This window comes from Dipteris shenzhenensis, chromosome 14, assembly GCF_047967505.1.
Source record: "Dipteris shenzhenensis isolate YYH24624 ecotype China chromosome 14, Dip_SZ_1.0, whole genome shotgun sequence".
NCBI classification, from domain to species: domain Eukaryota; kingdom Viridiplantae; phylum Streptophyta; class Polypodiopsida; order Gleicheniales; family Dipteridaceae; genus Dipteris; species Dipteris shenzhenensis.
In genome coordinates this window covers 29,003,592-29,025,640 of record NC_141609.1, presented here as the reverse complement: position 1 = coordinate 29,025,640, position 22,049 = coordinate 29,003,592, and the positions used below count along the sequence as shown (strand labels likewise).

Genomic DNA, 22,049 nt, shown 5'->3' with positions numbered 1-22,049 from the left:
ATGAGAACACGTCAAATTTGGCTTTTAAAGCATATGCCCAGCAATATCTTGTGAGGTCATCAATGAGAGTCATGAAATATTTGTACCCCCCAATGGAAATTGTCTTCATTGGGCCACAGACATCACTATGTACTAGCTGCAATTTCCTTTATGAGAGTTTTGGACAATTCTTTTGGAAAGGAAACCGATGCATCTTACCCAACAGACAACCTCACACATATGTTTGGAAAATGTGTGAGTTTGAGGTACATCATTTGCCATCTACTGTGAATGTAGCTTTGCAAGAGCTCTATAATTGAGATGACCCATTCTCTCATGCCAAAGATGAGTTTCAGCAAGCTGTGAATCTGAAATAACAAATGCTTCAATAGAAATTCAGCTGAGTGATTTTCAAAGTGATAAAGCCCCTTTTGTAAAGTGCCAGTGAGAACTATAGCATTGTCATCACGAAGATCATATACTAGGCATCTGTATCCATCAAAAATCACTCTGAATCCTGAAGTGGCAATTGCTGAAATTGAAATCAAGTTGACTTCAATTTCAGGCACAAAAAGAACATTTGTCAAAGTGACAGGATTACTTGAAATGGATGTGAGCTGCACATCTCCAATTCCTTTTACAGCATAGGAAGCATTATTAGCACATATGACAGTCCCTCCTCGAGGTGCATCAGCTAAGGAATGAAACAACTGTCTGCAAGATGTGACGTGCTTGGAAGCACCACTATCAAAATACCAAGACTGAGCATCATTAGCAGTAAAGAGTGCATCAACTTTGGAGGGATCAAATGAGCAATGGACAGCCCATGCACAATCATCCTGAAGAGCATGTGCATGTGAAGCATTTTCTGGCTCGTGGGATTCAATTGCATGTGAGGCATTAACTATCAATCCTGCTTTCTTTTTCTCCAAAGCAATGCGCTTCCTGCATTCTGAAATGTCATGTCCAAGCTTGTGATAATAGTTGCATCTTTTCTTCTTTGACTTATCTGCTGTATTTTTAGATGCATTGGAGGAATTGCAGCTGCTATGTACAGCTTTAGGCTTGCCCATAGGCTTGGAAGCCTTGCCTCTTCCTGTCTGCTGTGAAGCAAATGCATGATCAGGAATAATAGCTTGTCTATTAGCTCGACTTTGCTCTTCCTGCAAAAGCAATGTGACTAGCTGATCAAAAGAGTAGTGATCTGGATTACCCATGGCCACTAATCAAAGGGTTGTAGCAAACCCTTGATTATGTATCTAGCAGTCCATTCAATGTGGTACTGACAAGCTGAGAATTTGGCACCACCTCATCGATATTGGCAAGTTGTTCCATGAGGTCCTTGACCTTAGTCAGGTATGCATCCATAGAGTCACCTTCATTCATATTGACTTCCTGCAATTGCCTTCTTAAATATGCAACACGTGCCTCATTGCGAATTTGATAAAGAGAAGCGAATTTGTCCCAAGCATCCTTTGCTGTCATGCAAGATCGGATGTGTGGAATAATGATTCTCTTGCATGATAAAGCAATACAGGAATGTGCATTTGCATCTCTGGCATCCCATCTTGATTGTTCCTAAGTTGGGGGAGCAACAGCAGGGGTGCTAGAAGATAAGGCATCAGGAGGAGTACCCTCTGTAAAGGGACCAGCAGTAGAGGCAACCACTGTAGCATTGGCTGGCCTCAGATCAACCCCAAATTCCAAAAATGCCTTGCAACAAGAATATGTTTCATGAGATAAGACCACATCAGATAGTTGGTGCCATCCAACTTATCATCTTCACGAAGAATGTCAAATAGATGATGATTATTGCCAGCCATTGCAAATGGGATACCCTAAAAAAGACCTGAAAACCCAAAAGCCTCAAGGCTATCACTGCAAAGAGCTGGCTGTCCAAAAATGACAGCAAATATCTGCAAATAAATGTTCTGCAAATTTCCAACCCAAATCAAAGGGCAAATTCAAATTTGACCCAAATGTGACTGTGTCAGGCAATGTTCACTGCAAAAAACAGCAAATCTGGCAAAAGCCCCAAATTTAATGAGGGCTAATAGGCCAAAAAGAGGGCAAATACAGAAAAGCCCCAATTTTTGCTGAGATTTTTGCAAATGTGACCCAATGTATTGTAAACTGACCCAATGTCCTGCAAATGTAACTCAATGTCCTGCAACTTGACCCAATGTACAGCAATCAAACAAGAAATTGCACACCAAATCCCAAAACTCTAGTGTTCTTGCAAGAAGTTGCAACTAGAGGACATGAAAGGTATTGAGTACCCCAAATCTGCCAATGTCTTGCAAAAGCCCCAACACTGCAAATACCCGTACGGAATACAGCAAGTATCTTGTATGGAACATTTGCAAGTACGATTGTACGAAAGTATGGCACAAGTACAACATAGGTACTACACAAGTACGTGGTTGTACGAAATGCAGGTATGGAGCACAGTACGGAACATGTACAACGTACAGCGTAGGCACTTGTAGAAGACGTACGAGATCTGACGCGAGATCCGTACGTATCTATACGAACGTCCGTACAGTCATACAAACTGACGGAAGGGAGGCGCAGGGAGCAATGTAGGTCCAAGGAGCTGAGCGCTTGGATCTGCAGCACAAAAAATGGCGGTGAAAAGACTCTGGGAGCCTTGGACAGCAGCTAGAGGGCCTGGAACAAGCTCGAGCAGGAACGACTAGTAAAGGAGCAAACTTCCAATGAGCGATGGAGGGCTCAAGGGACTGAGGAGAGCCGGAAGACAAGTGTAGACCTTGGCTCTGATACCACTGTAGGATCGATAAATGAAAGAGCAAGTACAAGGTACAAGGGTTGAAGAAGATCTGCCATCACGTCAACTAATGTTAAGAAAAAAGAAGTACATAGTACTTGTACCTAGACCCTAGGACTAAGTGTCCTAGGTGTCACATAGGACTAAGTGTCCTATGTGGCATATAAGGCTCAAAATAAACTAAGTGCCTATAACTATGCCTACAAGGCACATACCAGGGCCCATAGGGCATCACTAGAACTGGGAGAAGATGGCCTACACTTCCTGGGCTATGGCTATCTGGAAGTACCCTGAATATTCGTCACACAAGCTGTACATTTCATGACCCGCTACTTTATCAAGAATATCATCCAAAAAAGGCAGAGGATAGTGGCTTCTCTTTGTCACTGCATTCAAAGGTTTGTACTGGACACACTCTCCATTTGTCTACACCTTTTGGCACTATGACCATAGGACTTATCCAATCAGAGTGAACTACAGGATAAATTATTTCTGCCTTGTGAAGCTTATCTACCTCTTCCTTCAGCACATCTCTCTGTTCCGGGATTAATCTCCTTATTTTCTGAAAAATAGGTTTGGCACCTTCCTTCAGCTCAATCCTCAGAGGCTTCCCTTTAAATCCCCTAATCTCCTCATAAGAGGTGATAAACAAATTGGGGTATTTCTGCAACATCTTCAAATGTTCTTCTTTCTCCTCAACATTGAGATCAGGATTCAATGATTGCTCAATCAACACCTAGGTTGATTCTTGAGAACATTTGGGCTACATTGAATCCTCGATAACATCAAACCTATCCACCTCTTCCTCACCGAACCCTACTACCCCCACAAAATCTACCTGTGAATCCTCATCTACCAAATCCACCAATGCTATTGTTCCTTCATCACTTGAAGTCACCGAGCTCTCATCCTCATTGCTGGTTTCACTTCTCTCTTCCTCTTCACTTGCTGAATCTAAAACTTCAGCCCAGTTTACCATATCAAAATTCGATTTCTTCCCATTCGTATGTACTGAAAAGATTCCATTCTGCCAATTCTGAATTGCACCTACCTTCCTCAACCACGGCCTTCCAAGAATCAAAGGATAGGCTCTCAACCCCGCAGGCATCACATGACAATCCACTCGACATGAAACACTGAATGCCTCAACCTCCAGGCCAAGTACTATCCCTAAAGTCTTCACCTTGGAGTGGTTTGCCATTCTGATGCGATAACTGAATCTGAAACTTCAGCCCTGCTTATCATATCAAAATTCTATGCACCCCCATCTATATAGGCCTCTCCAAAACCCTTTCCTTTATGCCAGGCTTCTACAGCAGGTAAAAGATCTGGCAACTCTAAGACAGCCATCAGCTTAATTGTACCTTTATGAGAGTTCCTCTTTGCTGGATTTACAGCCCGCCTCCATTCTTTTAAGCTTTGGGCATAGACCAATCATTTGGGCAAATGTAATGTCCGGTTTCCTCGCTGAAAGATCTTCCACCAAATCATAATCTCCCTGCTCCTTCCCCATGGGATAATCTGGAGTTCTGTACTTCCTTCTGGGCTTTCTGCTCTTCTTCTTTTGGTAGTTCATCATCTCCTCAGATTGCTTCCCCTTCTTTGCACTCGGACCAACCTCCTCTTCTCTATCTCTCTTCCCTAATGGCATGACATCTTTAACTTCCTCCAACTCCAGCAAGCCAAATGTAACTGCCTTACCTTTCCCTTTCTCTTCTGCAATGGCTTTACGGATTCCAGAGGTACTAGGCTGACTTGCATCTTTTACTTCTACACTATGATCATTCACCCTATTATTTAACCCTGTTGGCAATGGATAAACATCACCTCCAGCACGAGGAGGCTTATCACAGTGTGTGCTGTAATGTCCCCACTCTCCACAATTAAAGCACTGGACACAAGGTGCAAATGACCCTTGACCTCGTCCTGCCTGCCACGAGCCTGCATTATTTGAAGAAGGCATGCTGCCTCTGCCATAACCACCCGATGATCTACCTCTTCCCCTACCATTCATCAAATTCAAACTCAAACTCACAATTCCCACACACATTAGCATGCACATTAAGACTTGCATGCACCCCCATACACACACATGAAAAGCCCCTTGACATGGACACTAGAACATATCAAATTCCTGTAACATGCAAGTGCACATTAACTCAGGAAAATAAAATAGAAAAACCCTTCATGACTTGATTTACATGACCCCAAAAACATTTTTACTTGACCACACACTGGACACCCTTGCTCTGGAGATCTGGTACAACCACATTGCATTTCATCATTTCCCATGAAGTCCCTACAAAACATACTTTATTGTCTCAAATAACTATACATTAGTCCATCATGCTTGTGAAAGAAAAATCCACAAATGCCAAAAGCCCACACCTACCCTAGATGTGTACAACTATGTGCCTACCCACAACTATATACAGTGCTCAAAAACTTGATACAGGTTTTGTCCTATCAGCGGCTCCAGCTCAACTAGTCCTATCTATTGAGATGATCCACTGCCATAATAAATTGGTCTGTGTCTTTCATGAATACAAATACATGTTACACCATTGGCGTATAATATATAATAATGTTTTAATGTCTACTAATCACAGATTAGTGATTTCTCTTATCATGACATTGCATTCGATAGACTTCGATTCAACCGGATTTTTCGAGGAGAACTCATCGATGCATTGGTACGTCGCTCTTGGGACTAGTTTCAACCCGTATAATGGCTTCTTCAGTTTGCATACCCTTGAAGCGGACCCTGGAACTTGAAAATGGGGCAAGTTCCAGGGTGCTTGATCCACATATACCTCCTCCAGGGTTCCGTTCAAGAATGTTGACTTCATGTCCATCTGAAATATGGACCAACCGTGATGGGCAGCCAAAGCGATCACTGTCCAAATAGTGACCATACTGGCAGTGGGAGCAAAGGTCTCGTTGATGTCGAGTCCATCTAGCTGAGCATAGCCTTTCACCACCAAAATGGCTTTATACTTGTCCAAGCTCCCATAAGACTTGAACTTAAGCTGCTTGGTACCGATTACCTTCCGCTTGTAGGGTCTATCCACCAAGTCCCAGGTGTTATTTTTCAGAATGGTTTCCATCTTTGCCTTCATGACAGCCTGCCACTCTGGTATCTTTTGCCGCCTCAAAGGTCCGCATGGTTGTGGAGTTGTTCTACCATGGCGAAGTTGGCTGAGGGTGCAGACACATTGCGTTGTGACCGTCAAACTCCACAACTCGTCTCGGGAATGGCCATGACCCAAGATTCTTGCAAGGTCTTTAGATACCGCATCGGTAATTTCCTTTCACCGGAAGTTGACTTTTGGGGGTGGCTCTGGTGCTTTTGGCTGCTCCTCTAGTTCCTCGGAATCTTCAGTCATCTTTACTTCTGTAATGGTCATCTTCGGTTTCGGCACTTTGGGAACTTTGATGACCTCTTCTTTTGCCTAGGACATTGCTTCCTCAAAGATCACGTCCCTAATGATCAATATCTATTTCTTTACTAGTCGAAGACTCGGTACACGGTACGCCTTAGATTCTTCACTATACTTGATGAAGACGCACTTCCTAATGCAATAGAACCAAAAATCCTCAAATGAGAGATAGTGGGCTTCTTACCATAGTAAGCTTCATAGGGCGTCATATCTTCAACGGCCTTATTCTTTGGTCATTTTGAGAATGTGAACTGGCTTCACCCCAATAAGCTTTCAAGAGATCCCTCCCTCTGATCATGGTCAATCCCATCTTTGTAACTGTTCATTGCTTTCGCTTAGCATCCCCATCCTACTAAGATGTGCGGGCACAAGTAAGGTGGCACTTGATCCCATGCTTCTTGGAAAACTCTGTGGAGGTGAACTCCCCCCCTTAATCAGTGCGGTTTGCTTTGATATCCTTCTCTATTTCCTTCTCTACCTAGGCCTTTCATTCTTTAAATTTCTCAAATGCTTGAGACTTCTTGGCTAGGCAGTATACCAAGTCGTCCGACTAAAGTCGTCAACAAATAGAAGAGAATACTTTGAACCTACAAACGAGTTGGTTGACATTTTTCTACAAATGTCAAAGTAGACAGCTCCAATGGTCCCTTAGCCCTCTATGTAGCCTCGTGTGAATGTCTCCCGGTGGTGATGCTTGGCCTACAAGCAAGCTTGGCAGACTTTATCCGTGCCTACGATTGGTGGAAGTCTCTCCACTATCTTTGACTTTTGCATTTACGTAAGAGTGCCGTAATTGACATGACCAAACCTTTCATGCCACAAATTTGAGTGCCCAGGGTCCCCATGAGTAACTAAGGCATGTAACCGGTATAAGTCACGCTCCTCGACACCTTGGGCCACCACCTATCCATCTTCCTTGGAAGCGATGGCGGTGACTTCTTCATTTTCAAAGAGTACTGACATCTTATGCTTATCCATCTTCCTTGGAAGCAACGGCGGTGACTTCTTCATTTTCAAAGAGTACTGACATCTTATGCTTATCCATCCGACGTACAGAGAGCAAATTCTTGCATAGATTTGGAACAAATAGCACATCAGATATTACCTTTTCTTCTCCCACAGTGGTGATGAACGAAATACTGCCTACACCCTTCATCGGGCATGTCCGGCTATCCCTCACGGTCACCTTCGAGTCGGGATGGGTCCCCTTCATGGTCGTGAACCACTCTTTCCTGTTCAACATTTGTTTTGTGGCGCTGCTTTTCACCTACCAAGCCTCATTGTTATCACTCGCTACATGAGCGGAGTAGTGCTCTATGCTCAAGAAAATCTCTCATGTAGTGACATTGGCCGAGTTTGTCTTAGGCTCAAGGGCCCAAGCTTTTCGAATGTCAGGGACTTGGTCCTTTCTCCGTTTGTCACAGTGGTGGCGAATCCCTTGAAGTTGTGCGGTAGCATCCCAAGTGTCAGCAATGCCAGCTGACTTGAGTCCACCTTCTGACCAATCGATGCTAGTTGATCTCTTGCCACCTTGACTTTCGTCAAGTGGTCATGTACCAACTCTCCCTCGTCCATGCTCATATTGAGAAGTGGGTGCTGTAGAGTTAATATACGAGGGGTGTTATCTATCTCGTATAAGTCCTTCAAAGTGGCCCACGCCTCCCACAGATGTATCTTCCATCTAGATATGAGGAATCACAGAGTCCGCTGTTGTCCCTATGATTAAAGCTAGGACCTAGGCATCTCTATTCTCCCATGCTTCGAGTTCATCTCTGTCCACCGGCTCAAGAATCCTGCCCTTGTTGTCTAGAACATCCTCCGGCTTTGCATCTGAGCTTCCACAGATTCCTTTTAGATGGGATAATTAGTCCCGTCCATCTTCCCGGACTCTCCAAAGTTGGGGATAGTATAAGAGGGAACATGACTAGAGGAGGAGGAAGGAAGAGCAGTGGCAAAAGAGGTTTCTGACTTCGACATGTCTGCTGCAAATTTCACACAGCAAAGAACCTCCAAGTAGAGCATGCATAGATGAAATAGAACTCTGCAAACCTGATTTGAATCGAAGTCGCTTTTGAGAAGAAGAACTCCGATGCTGTGAGAGCGTCTAGAGCTGGGAACCGTGCTCTGATACCATGTTGGATACGAAGGAGAATCTCTCTAACCTCACAACCTATGCAGAATAGGAACAGCTCCGTCTCACTCTCAAATGATGCAGACCACACAAGAAAACCTCACTCAAAAGATAGAGCATAGCCAACATATACAAGAGAGAGAATGTGAGAGAGACCTCAGATGTATTCCTCTACTAAACTGTGGGCAAAACCAGCAAGGTGAGCACAGGGTATCCAGCAAAGGGGTTGGGCAAAACTAACACTCTCTAGTAGACTACTTGTGCTCCGCGCTGCCTCTCAGGCTTCAGTGGCTTACGGAGAATTGAGGGAGTAGGGGGGGGCTCTATATAGCCCCTGAACCAGGGCTGTAAAACCGACCAACAAGGGGACCGGCCCCTTGCCCTTTTCCTTGGTTTGTGCAGCCTATGGGCTGACCTGCTGGTCAGCTCCCGGCCTGCCTTGTTGCCCTATAAAAGGGCCTCCTTCAGGGCCATTTGGGCTGCTTCCTTGCTGTGCATATGCAGCCCCCAGATCTGCCTCTGGAGACACAGCTATAGATCTCCCCCCCGAACCCCCTATAGGCTATGATCCAATACCCCTTTGTCCCCTCCAATCGGGGGCTCATATGTGGGGTCATTGATCTCTAATATAGCCTCTAAACAAGCATCAACACCCATGATGAACACAAGAAAAAATCCATGATCATAAATTATAATGATACCAACATAAACAGATAGAATTGTCATGTGCATGGTGTACCTGGGGTTAGATAGCAAAAGCTAACGTGGGTCAAGGGATAGGAAAGGGCCGGATGAGGTTGCTTCATATATAGTGCTTACTTTATATGGAGGGAGCTATTCATAGCGTCATGCTATTTATAGTGAGGTTTCCTGGGAGGGCCAGTGCTATTGTGGCAGTTCAGTTGAGTGCCCCTCAACTGATGGATGGGGCTTGGACCCTAGTTGAGACTCTGGCCATCTACATGGCGGATCATAAGCATATGTGGATCTATGGATGAGTTGAGCTGTAGCCCACGTGCTTGGGGGTGGATAGAAGGATCAAGATTGCCTACGGAGTTTCTGGTTTGTGTTAGCACTTGATTCTGGGCGAGTTCAGCGCGCAGATCTCGGGTTAGTGTTAGGGTAGATCCTGCGGGGTTGTGTCATTTGGTATCAGAGCAGTCCTTTCACGAGGGGTATTGATGTGAAGCATGCCCAATTGATTTCCTGGGTGGGATTTCAGAACTCGCTTTCCTGTTCAAGACGATTCTATGGGGATTGGTAGTTATGCGTTACTACCTAGTGAAATCGCTGGATTTTCCTAGTTGGTTGAGTTTCCCCTGAGGCTCGTCATTAGGAGAAGGAATATGACGCTTGTAGTCAGGATAGCGATTCTGATTTGAGTTTAGGATTCTGATTTGAGTTTAGGATCTCTCATGTGAGGATTCGTGTATGATGAATCTGGAAATTGTTGGGTCAGCCAGTCGTTAGGAGGAAGGTATCCAGCGTAGGTGATTCGCTGAGATTGAAGGACGATATGGTTGTATGAACGCTTGGATAGTTCCTGCGATGGGTGTGATAAAGGGGGAGGACTAGTCCGCCTAGGGCTGGGAAAGCTGGGTGCAATTATCCAAGGCTGGATTGGGCTGAAGAATCGGGGCAAGGAGGAACTCGCTTGCTGGTAATTGCTGGTCAGGTGGCTTTTGGATGCTTTTCTGACGATTTACCCAAAAGCAGGGCTTTTGATTTTCTTGCTCTTAAAGCAAGGATAGGGTTCGAAAAGCAAGGTATGCTGTCGAGTATGGCGTGCCTCGGGCTGTGGGCGCTGCCTGTCTCGCTCTCCTAGCAAGGGCTCTTCGCCTAACCAAGGCTACTGTAATTCCACCGGTGGGTCGTGTCCCAGGCCTTACAAAAATAAAAGAACATGTTAATTTCGCCCAAGTGTCCTATTTTTTAGGATCGCCCCTATTTGATACGCCATGGACCGCCTCATCTTCATAGGTACATTAGCGCAAGCCCAGGGGAGTTTGCGCGGACTTGTGAGCTGACGATGAGCAAAGGGAACCTGGCGTCTGGGGGACGATGTGTTTTGGATGATTGCAGCGCTTCCGTTTTTCTGGTCTTGACGAGAATAGAAAAGCGTGGATGGGCTTTTGTTAAAGTAATATTTTTTAATTTATTTATTAAAAGCATTAGAGTTTTTTTAAATCTCCACGTTTATAAAACTCCCTCCCTTACCGTCTGTACCCTGATGAATTGAATTGGGGGAAGGTCAATAGAAACTTTACAAGGAGTACTAAGTTTCTTTATCCTGAGAGAAGCCATGTATCATTGGGTTCAAGCCGGGAGCTCCATAGTTTACACACAATCTCAGGGGGGTTACCACATCCATTATGATGATGGTCTGTCAGTGCCTTGATTGGTAGATGGTGTCTCAAGATTAGAGATCCTACATACGGGATGGTCCTATGACAGGAGCGGTTTTATTGTGTACAAGTTTTCGTAATCTTTGAATCACATAGGCTGTTTTTCCTATGATAGTTGACTATATGCATGTCTAGAACGGTGCCATTGACTGAGTATAGCCAACTGAATTTTTATTGATTATCCTCAAGTAAGGGCAATCAGAGGATGGATCATGGGACCATATCTTTGGTCAAGATTTTGCCCATTGATAGTTACATGCAGATTCCTTCCTCACGAATAAAGAACTCATGGTATACCAGTTTTTCCTGCTTGTTCTGTCTTGCTATTCGAGATTGGACACAGCTTATTTTTCATAGATTGAGAGAATTCTTCTTTTGAAGCAAGATACTTGGAAAGATGGATACTTGATAGTTCTGCGCTGGGAAGGATGTCATGTATTTCAACCCAAGAATTTGAATTACAAGGGTATTCAATTGCTGGATTTTCTTTATGAATATCAAGTAATACAGTTTATGTCTGGAGTACAATTGCAACCCAAGAATTTGATCTCAAGGGGTTCAATTGATGGGGTTGTTAGAACAAGAGATTTCCTTTCCATGAATTGGTTATCAAAGATTGTGGCTCTGGCATTAGCTTCTATTTGATTAGAGTCTTATGGAAAGCATACCACACTCAAATTGATAGTCAAAGTTTAGTTATTGGCATTGACTCACCTTCAAAGAGAGTTTTCTGTCTTTCTAGTGAACTCAAGAGTGAGTTCTTAGAGGAACGGGAGTATATCATGTGCATGGTGTACCTGGGGTTAGAGATAGCAGGCTAGCATGGGTCAAGGCATAGCAAAGGGCTGGATGGCTATTTTTAGCCGAGATTGATATATATAGAGCTTTCTTCATATATAGTTCTCACTTTATATGGAGGGAGCTATTCATAGCGTCATGCTATTTATAGCGAAGTTTCCTTCTATATAGATGGAGGGCCAGTGCTATTTTGGAAATTCAAATGAGTGCTCCTCAAGTGATGGATGGGGCTTGGACCCTGGCAGAGACTCTAGCCATCTACATGGCGGATCATAGGTGGCACATTGAAGGTCTACGGCACGGGCTCAAGTGGTATGGGGCGCTTGAGTTAGATGTGGATCTATGGATGAGTCAAGGACAGAAGGATTTGAACTCTTTGGGCTCATGGAGAGAGTGAGGGCTGGCGGCACTGTGACGATGATGTGGTGGAGAAGTCAAGCCTAAGAGGGGGTCGGCGATGTGCGAGGCTGCTTAAAACCTGTGATAGGATGCTGATGACTCTCCATATGTGCGGTCCACTATGGTCTCCTAGTAATGGCCCTGCGAGACGAACGACTGCCACTAACACATCGTGTCTCTGATCAGGCACACTTATGTGTCAAGTAGAGACCCTCTACTAAGGAAGAGAGTAAGACCATGTCATCTGAGGACCAAGGATCCGGCTAGAGAGCAACCAGCCCCTCCTAAAACAGGTCTCAAGCTCATCTATGTAGAGAGCCGAGCAAGGTTGGTGATAACGGACAACCTTGTTTGACCCCAATGGTGCTCATGATCTCCTCTTCCCACCGTACAAACCCAACCTGAGACTGTCTCATAAAGTGCCATGACTGCGCAAGTGATCTCTTTTACGCACTTGACGTGGTCTTACTCAATTTGAGAAGTAGCAAGAATGCTGAGTGTAGATTAAGATTATAGGAGTCACCTCAAAAGATCTATTGCGAACGAGGGGAAGCTACTTATATAGTACCCCTTTTGACCTCTCTATCTTGCAAACACCCTAAAGCACTAATAATCCTAACCCCCACTAACTTCGCCAACTTTTGGCCTTCATCACGCATGTGCATTTATATATTCTCACGGAATGTGCTATTGACAGAGCGTCTGTAGGACAACCTGGGAATTTTTCACGAGTCTTTGGCATGATTAACTTCTGATTAGCTTAGACATAAGAAACATTGTAAGAGTAAGGGTCGGATGTTATCTTGCTTTAGTTTAGTGTCGGGTTCTGCAGAGACTTTATAATGTGTTGTTTTGATAGGCATTCGGTCATCCAACTCTCTTGTCCTTTTCCTTTGTCTTGCTTGGCCTTGGTGGAGCTCGTTACAAGTGGAACAATTTCCTTTTATGCTAGTGTTTTACCAAAGGAAGTTGCACTTGTTATATAAAGTTGTATTCTTCTGACTCTTTGGACAGGATATATGTTATGACTGTTTGTAGGAAACAAAGAAGCTGACTCAGCTTTTTACCCTTGTATGCTATTTTTTTGCAGTTAATTGTGTACACCTATTTGCAACTTCGCTGGTATAAAAGAAACTTGTTAGAAGCTTTCATTCAATTCGGGCTTGTCTTTCTCTTTTTCCCTGGGTGAGCATAATATGAAGTTCCGTTAATTTTGAATAAGCTATTTTTCCTTTGTAGCTATTAATGTGTTCTTGACAAATGACGATATCATTTAACATAAAATGTATCGTTTTTCTGATTCCCAGAATGCTGCTCATGGCTCCTTTCATCAACTTTCGACAGCTTCCCAGAAATGGTGCAAAAGAACCTTGGGATGATGTAAGACCTCGCTAATGGTCAATGTGGGTGCGGTTCAACATGTGCTTTGAAGACATCAACTATCATCATATAATTGTGTTATTTCTATATGAGGTGCTGCCTCCTTCATAACCCTTGTTCATAACCTTATGCCGGTCCTTACCCATCCCTAAGGATCCTATTTCACTATATTCAAAAACATCCATTTTCAAATGTTTGGTGGAGTATATTTTTCAATAACGATTCTTTTGAAAGATACTTATCACTATCTCAGGGATTCTGGATTTAAACTTATTTCCAGTAAGTTTACAGGAGCTCAAGGCAACATTTGAAGCTAGCTTGTACCATTAGCACTAATCCATTATTCGTTCTTTTGAAGCTCCAAGTGTTCATGTGGCAGCTTAGTTAGTTTAATACGTATGCATAAGATGCATAACAGGTAGCCTAGTTTGAGAGAGATTTGGATGTTGTTATCTGTGTATAGAAATTTACACATTTTTTAATCTTTTTTCCCCCCAGGAAAAAGGCTTATTATATGTTTTGACAACAATATAAAATCTATTGTTCTTGAGGCTGACAGTAAAGAGAGCTAGCTGCCTGACAACTTGCTTCTCTGGGTTCTGGCTTACTGCCTATGGTAACCTAGAAGCAAGTGCGGGCAACCAGTATGGTGGGCTATACAGCCAACAGGACTTCAAATTGAACGCTGAACTTTCTTGAGAGCATAATGAATACAAATGAAAGATCGAAAAATGTAAATCTATACAACTTACGCCATAACATATAAAGGATTCTTCAATGCTCAAGTGTGATGTTTTGAAATAACTGGAGTTGGTTGATGCATGCATCGCATTTCAATGGACATTAGAGTACTGCCTGGGAAGGGGACACGAGGGAGAGGTCTTGGGATAAGCTTTGCAAGATGGGAGGGAGGTAGTTTGTTTCCAAATGTCAACTCTTCTAAGATCGATCTATCTCATCAAATGACAAAACCCAATGTTTGTTTCTAAATAGTATATAGGAATAGCTAGAGGTGTCATTTAATCTCCAAAAGACATGTTGGATTTTCATACATGTGGAATCATTTCCCATAGTCCTATGTGATGTTGCACTCGAGTCAACTTAACATTCTCCTCCTAAATGCTTTGACATATAAGTATCATCCATATTGTCTTGTAATAAAATCAAGTCTCCTTCATCTATACACTCTTTCTTACATCTTAATTCTTACAAGTTGTCTTAATCTATCACGTTGATCATGTGCCCTCTTAAAACCATCTCTTTGATAATGATTGATTTTCCTAGAGTTTAAAAAAGTTACTTTGTTCTTCTCTCTCATTGTTGTGATTAACATTATTGGAGTTTCTCTCTCCAAAAATTGACTTTAATCTTATCTTTGTAATGGTTGCCGTTCTTTTTCAAATTGTTTGAAACTTGTAAAATAATTGCAGTCACAAAGTGATGATATGACTTAAGTAATCTTTACAAGAATGGTCATTGTGCAATTTGTAACTCTACTAATATATATGCCATTAGTAATCATTTCATTTTCTTCCTTTCAAAGAGAATGTAGCTCGTGCCAATCTTCTGCCTCCATTTATAGAGGGATATAATCTTGACAAAATCTTGGAACTTGAGAAAGTTGTGATTGATATTCCTTGTCAAAAAATATAAACTTTGCATAATAGATTCATTGCTTAATGAATGTGTCTCATGCTCCTCTTCATGTGCTTGTCATATACATCGTGAGTGTTAGTCAATCTTTTTTAATTTCACAAACTAGAGGCCATTACCTTTTATTCTATTGAGGCAGCATCAATAGAAGATAAATCTTTCAATACTAGCACTATTGACACATTTGGTGTTCATTATCGACATCTCTTTTGAAGATGTCCGAAAACCAACATGAAAGATAGACGACAATTGAGGATTCTTCACAATAAATTATTCAAAGGTGAGAGTGCATCATTCAGATCTTTTTTGTGATCAATGTGGGAATATTTTATTTAAAGACAAACATTAGTATATGTGATGAAGTTAAACAACCAAATAGTAATATAGATGTTGTGGAATAAAATTTGGGTGATAAACCCAAAAATGCAACAACAAAGTGTAGTTTGAGGGTCTAGATCTAACTCTTTGTCATGTCATAAGCTAGTGAAAAGCCTTGCAAGAGTGATGGGTACAAGCTTCTGGCAAGCTAGAGAAAAGCTCACATGAAACAGATGACAGTCAGAATTAAAAGACTCAGTAGATAGCCACTTTATGAAAAGTTCCTAATAGCTCTTATCAAAAGAACATGCAATTTGATTATGAAACTCAACAAGATATGAGGAGAATGAAACAATAGACATGTATAATTTTTCCCCTATAAAGAAGAAAGTTTGATATGTGATAATAGCTAGTGAAGACAATAGGTACATATGTAAACAATATGAAGAAGCAAAATAGAGAGATACAAGCAACAAATTAGGCATGTTTTATGGTTATGCAAAAACATGTTTATCAAATAATGAAAGGAATGCAAAATAAGATTTAGAAACAAGATACCATGAAGATGATGCAAAAGTACATTTATGGTCAAAAGGGTATGAAAAGATAGATTTTATGATATATGAATTGAGAAAAGGGTCCACAACAAAATATCATCGGAGGTTGTCAAAGACAATTTAGTCATTTTTCAATTGGGTGGTGATCACCAATGGATGTTGTATATGAATTTTTTTTTAAAACTTCGGCACACCAAAAGAAGAGCGTGTGTTCACTAGAAAGATAAAAAGACAAAGGTATACATGGTAGGTACTCCATGAAGCTCTAGCACAATGCACAATTCAATAAAAGATGATATACAAAAACAATATACATATATCCTTCAAAAACCTCACCATGAACTTTTGGCACAATATACAACTCAACAAACAATTATATACAAAAATAGTAACATATATCCTCCAAAAATCTCATTAAGGGGGGATAATAAAAGATGTTTTATGGGATTATGCAAAATGTGGATATTTGAGGTGACATATATGGATAGAAGTAATATGGAAAGTTGAAATAATTTGGACAAAAGTAGATTATGATTTTTCAAAGATTTGTAGAAGAATAAGACAACATCATCAAAAAATAGGATAGTTCATCAACAAGAAAGAAATTGGGAGGCAAGAGGAACATCTATATTTGAAAGAAGAAAGACAAATGATAGACACAAGTTAGTAATATGTGCAAAGAAGAATTCAACGCAAAGAATGAGAAATGCAACTAAAGTGAGGAGACCAACAAGAAGCAAGCAAGAAGGCAAGAATAAATAGAAATTTCACATCAACAAACAATATTTGATAAAGGAGCATACAAGAGAGGTATATATCAACAAAAAGAAAAGATATTTGCATTAACAAACAAATGTCCAATCCTCATGAGGTTTTTCTTGAGGGAAAATATGTTAATTAATGTTCAAGATCTTTGGAGTTGCGTGAAATTGTAGTGAGATGCAAATCTAATATACTACATAAAATAACTAGTGACCATGTTATGATGCAAATATGTATGAAGTACTAAAATGTAAAAGTGAGAAAAGGTTGAGCAAAATAAAGAAAACCTTGGAGGATACACCAAATGAATATGAGTGAGCACCAAGATAGGAATAGACATGGTGCATGTAAAAGATGAAAAAGGAGAGTAAAAGAAAGAAAGAGAGCATGTATTCCTTGAGTAAATTCCCATAATTTGTAAAAAATAAAATCACCCTTGAGGCCTATAAAAAGAGATGTAATCACTTGAGAAGTCCAATTGACAACACTTGGTATGGGTAATATGGTTTGCAATGTTGCACTAGAATTACACGTGCACATTCGAGGGCACACTCTATAAACTTTTGTATGTGAGAAACTAGAAAGACTCTAAAGTTATGAATTAATATTTGGGTGATATTTGGATAAGTTTAGAGTCCCTTTCTTCAAATCCATTTTTCAATAGGGTGGTGATGACCATTTTTCAATTTGGTCTCAAAACATTGATATTTGGTGATATTTATAGCTTAATTTACCCTAGAATGGTGTAATAAAAAATATTAATAGAAAATATTCAATTATCACATGTGTAGTTCTCTTTGAATAAATTTTGAATAAATCGTACATTATTTTTAATTTTACATTGCTCCTGATTCCAAGCACTTCCTTGCAATGAGATCCAAAGATATGTCAATGGTATTACCATCCATAGTATCAAAGCTTCTAGCATGCCATTATGTCTTTTGTTTTTTTTTAATATTCTAGGCCTCATGGCAATTGCTTGGGGTTCATCGAGAAGTCCAATCTGGTAACGTGCATGCCTAGAGAAGGTAAACCAAGGCCTTTGGGTTTATCTAGAACTTCACATCTCTTGCATTTCAAAAGTTCATAGCTCTCACTTGTGTAAATCTACATAAATTACTAATTGTACCTCTTCTTTTTCTATGTCATTTTCCCATTGTTCCACTAGACTTCATGGTCTTGACACTTTCTCCTGCAAGTGTGCACTTCAATTCGGTACTGCTTTTGTTTCCTCTCTTGAAACCCTTGTTTCATTAGATTATATGCTCTTATCCTTTCCATTGTATGCATGCACTTGATTTGGTATTGCTTTCCTTTCCCCTCTGTATGCACTTTGATTTGGTACTAGTTTCTTCCCTCGATGTGTAGCTTGCTTTAGATTTGGCGCAGTCCCACGAGGGGTTCTCTAGTTGTTTCTTCAAGTGATCCATCATCTCCAATCTTTGCTCTCTTCATAACATAGTTGATTTATGTTATCTATTCACTTTTCTTAAAATAAAATAAATTATGGTATGATGCATCTTGTCATGGCTTGCAAGAGAAGTACTGCGAGATAGGAGGGTGGAAAATCCTAGCTAAGGTACAAGGTAGAGGTTGAAAGAACCATTACTACGCTCCACCTTGTTAATGGTGAAAGTAGAATGGTAGACACTTGGAGGTTTTCAGCATCTAGATTGAAGTGGAGGGAGACTAGCATCACTGAAGGAAGAAGCAGTCACACTCTAGTTGTCGAGGCAGCTACAAACCTTAGCGCCCCAGAAGCAGCTTTTGGCTCACGTCCTTTACAAGCAGTTCAAGCTACTAATGGCTACCTGCATTTGGGCTTCTTTCTTTGCACGAACTCTTTGCTTTAAGTCACTCGCACACAGCTGTTGTTCATGGCTTTATTAAAGCTCCTTCAACTGCCCTACAAGCTTTCTTGCCTTGCCTCAACTCTCTTCCACAAACTCTCTGTCTCTACTTGTTTCATTTTAAGAAGCTTGCTTCGTCAGTACATCTGATCTCTATTGCTTATGCTCATTGATCTCCTTCTTTGACTATTGCCTTTTTATTGCTTCTCTTGTTTGCAGGTTTCTTTAGTAGATGTTTTCCAAGGGGTTCCTCGCCATAGTACGAGCTTTGTTGAATTTGCTCTTCTTGGCTGCCTCAAGAGTCCTTTCCTTCACATGAAGCTCACTGTTGCTTATTAATGGGCTTCTTTGTTGAAGGACCTTCACAAAGCTCAAAATGAAGACTTCTCACACCCTCACTGGAAATAAGAAGCCTTCACGCAACAACCCTTGGCAAAACGCTCTACCAATCTTGAAAGCACCCCATGAAGAAACCTCACAGTCACAAACTCTCAAAAGAACGAGCTAGTCGATGCTCTGATACCATGTTCTAGGATATATATGCTCTGAGAGAGAGAGAGAGAGAGAGAGAGAGAGAGAGAGAGAGAGAGAGAGAGAGAGAGAGAGTCGAGAGCTATGGAAGCCAAAGCACAAGAGAGAACTATGAAGACTTGAGCATGGAGAATATGAAGAGAGAGAAAGACCACACATGATGAGACTATAGCTATACAAAGTATAGGCACCTTGTATTTGAGTCCATAAGATAGACTCTCTTGGATCCCTTCAAACAAGACCAAGAGCTCCATCCAATTTGGGTCATACACCACACACTTGCGTACATCCTCCTCCACATACTATTTACATCCATCACCACATAGTACAATAGGCATGCTCCATGTGACACCATCAATGAGGCCCATGACCTTCCATGTAAACCATGTGAACTATTCACAGTAGGTAGTGTTTCTAAACCATGATATTTTTAACAATTAAAAGGGATCGTGAGGTGAAAGGCATAGCCAAGAGGCAACCTATAGAAGTATAGTTTGTCTTTAATTTAATGTCTTATGTCATGGAGGTTGTTACAAAATTGAATGCATTTATTCCTTGAGTTTGGGATATTAGGGATCATTGAAGCATTGAAGGGGATGTGACATAAGGGTACAATAGGTGAAGAAAGATGAGCATTGCATTAAAGCTAAAGGGCAAACACATTTTATCCTTATAATAGCAAGGGAATGGAGAAATTGATCAAAAGATACAAATAGGTGAACAAATTGTAAGGGATGCAAAAGAGAATCTTAAAGAAGCAATCAAGGGCAAATGAGTTATCTCTATCACTAGGCAAATGATGCAAACCACATGACTCAAAGATGCAATCATTGAGGCCTATTAGAGAAGAGAAGCAAATATTGTTCACCATTTAATATAACAATTTTTCCTTTTGGTTTTCATGTTCAGTATCTTTGTTTAATGCAAAGGGCGAAGTGTCACTTATTGCACAAGGAAGGTTGATGTTAAGCATAATGCATTTGATCATGGAGTCATAGCAATCCCAAGAGAATCAAGGTAGTGCAAAGAATACTTAATAAGTTGCCTTTGAGTGAGGTTACATTAGAATGACAGAAGATGTAGTGAAAATTAGTTTTTGAGGGTTCAATGCATGTATATTGGCTACCAAATGGTTCAATGAATGAGTGGAGGAGCTCAAGAAATTGTGGGAAAACAGTCAAATGGTGTTTTTTCAATGACAACAAAATTATTGGATGACCTTATGGATACATTTGTCTTACTTCATCATTGTCAACATGTACATCTCAATGCTATTATATTCATTCTGTAAGAGATGGGAAACATTCTTTTGGATATGGTTGGGACAGTAGGAGCAAGTAGCATGTCTATTGATGTTAAGGAAGAGAATTCAGGGGCATGATAAGTTCCATATATAAAGAAAGAAAAAGACATGTGCATGAAGTTTTGTTGTGAAGTAAATGGTTGAAACTTTTTTACCCCAAATCCGCTAATGAGAAAGCCTACAATTTAGCATGTAATAATCAAAGCCATTTGATTTAGTAAAGAGGGCAAAGACTATCAACGTAGGAAAGAAAATAAAAAAATATAGACTTATTTGAGATGTCAGAAAGAGGGAATTTTGACTTGGGCATGAAGAATTGTATTTATAACATTGAGATCTCCTATCATAGCTAGAATTCACACAATCACCTCTCTCTGCCATTCTTTGGTTAGGTTTCCTTTTTTACCATAAGCTTTATATGCTTCAGATTTCGGCCAAAGTTACTACTTACGTTGGTGCTGTTTGAGCTACAAATGCTTCAAAAAGTTTATTCATGATGTTATACATCACTCTAGCAAGGAACAATAGCATAAGATTGAGCAAAACGATAAAGAAAGCTTAACATTCGAAACATCAAAATATTATACAACAAAAGCAAATTCTTCATATGATGCTTATTTTAGATGGAGGTCAAATTAGAGTCTTAAATAATCTAGGCACAACCTTGGAATGAGTGTGACAAAAATTGGCAACCTCATAAAGTAGAGATAGCTATGGTACAAACACTATTCACCAAAAGGTAACTACAAAATTCTAATGAAAGGAGATTGTAAGCACCAAAAAAATCCATAGGATCTATGTAAAGTAAAATGTTTTTTAGAATAGGAAAGTATACATAAAGATAATAAGCAATACATCTAGCTAACCTAGCTCTAAGGGGATGGCACTTATGTAGGATCTTCCATTAAAATATATGAACTTGCCAAACTCGCAACACTTCCATGTAAAAATACATCTAGTTTTCAGTATGTGTTCTCCAACAAACCCACTTTGCAGTAAGCTTCAGGGATGTTTTGCTTAATAAGTTTTGGTACTTGAAATTGTAGCCTTTTTTAGGCTATGATTTCTATAGTTACCCTTTCTAAGGCTTTTACCTACAATAAAGCCAACTATTAGTAGGCCAATCTCCCACTATTGGTTACTATATTAGTAGGCCAATTGTCCCCTCGCCAATTAATGGCCATCCCAAGCATATGTAGGTCCTCATCATTTAGGCCAAGATGTCTTCATAGTAGACTTGAGTTAGCCACTCCGCCTTGGAATGATCCCAAAGTTGTTTGCAATCTCCAAACTCTATGCTATTGCTATGGTATGATCTTGACATTCTTTTGAAGTGTAGCACTGGCAATTGCTATAGTTTCTCTAGAGGGTGCTGCATGCAACCTAGTAACCATTGTAGCCTGTTGTCTTGCATTGCTACTGTGGACACATTGAGCATGTGGTGTGCTTAGAATGCTAGATCTTCGATCACCTGCATAAGGAGACTTTGAAGGAAAGCTCAACAATTTCTCAAAACTCAAGTTGGTGTTGCCAAGGAAAAGATTTGAGTAAGACATGTGGACAAGGTGAAAGCTGACAACCAGAGGGGCGTGTGAAGGCACCGCCAGGTATTCGAGAGGCGATGGTGAGGAGGGGACGAGAATGGGAGAAGGTGTTAGGGAAAAGACCTAGGGAGGCCCGCAGGTGACCGGCGGTAGTCGGGAGCAACCTGCGGTACAAAATTTTCGTCCGTCAACGGAGGTTCATTCTGTCTGT

General features: G+C 40.9%; 1 protein-coding gene across 2 annotated transcripts in view; it reads left to right on the top strand.

Moving 5' to 3' along the window:
• The window catches only part of NDHL (inorganic carbon transport protein-like protein), a 98,070-nt gene extending 84,393 nt beyond the window's left edge, over positions 1–13,677 (top strand). For both annotated transcript variants that reach the window (XM_087385191.1, XM_087385190.1), the window contains 2 exons: positions 13,031–13,125; positions 13,248–13,677. In XM_087385191.1, the coding sequence (XP_087241317.1) occupies positions 13,031–13,125; positions 13,248–13,335 (183 nt within the window). In that variant the 3' untranslated portion in view covers positions 13,336–13,677. The remainder of the gene's footprint in view (positions 1–13,030; positions 13,126–13,247) is intronic.
• The last annotated feature ends 8,372 nt before the right edge of the window (positions 13,678–22,049 follow it).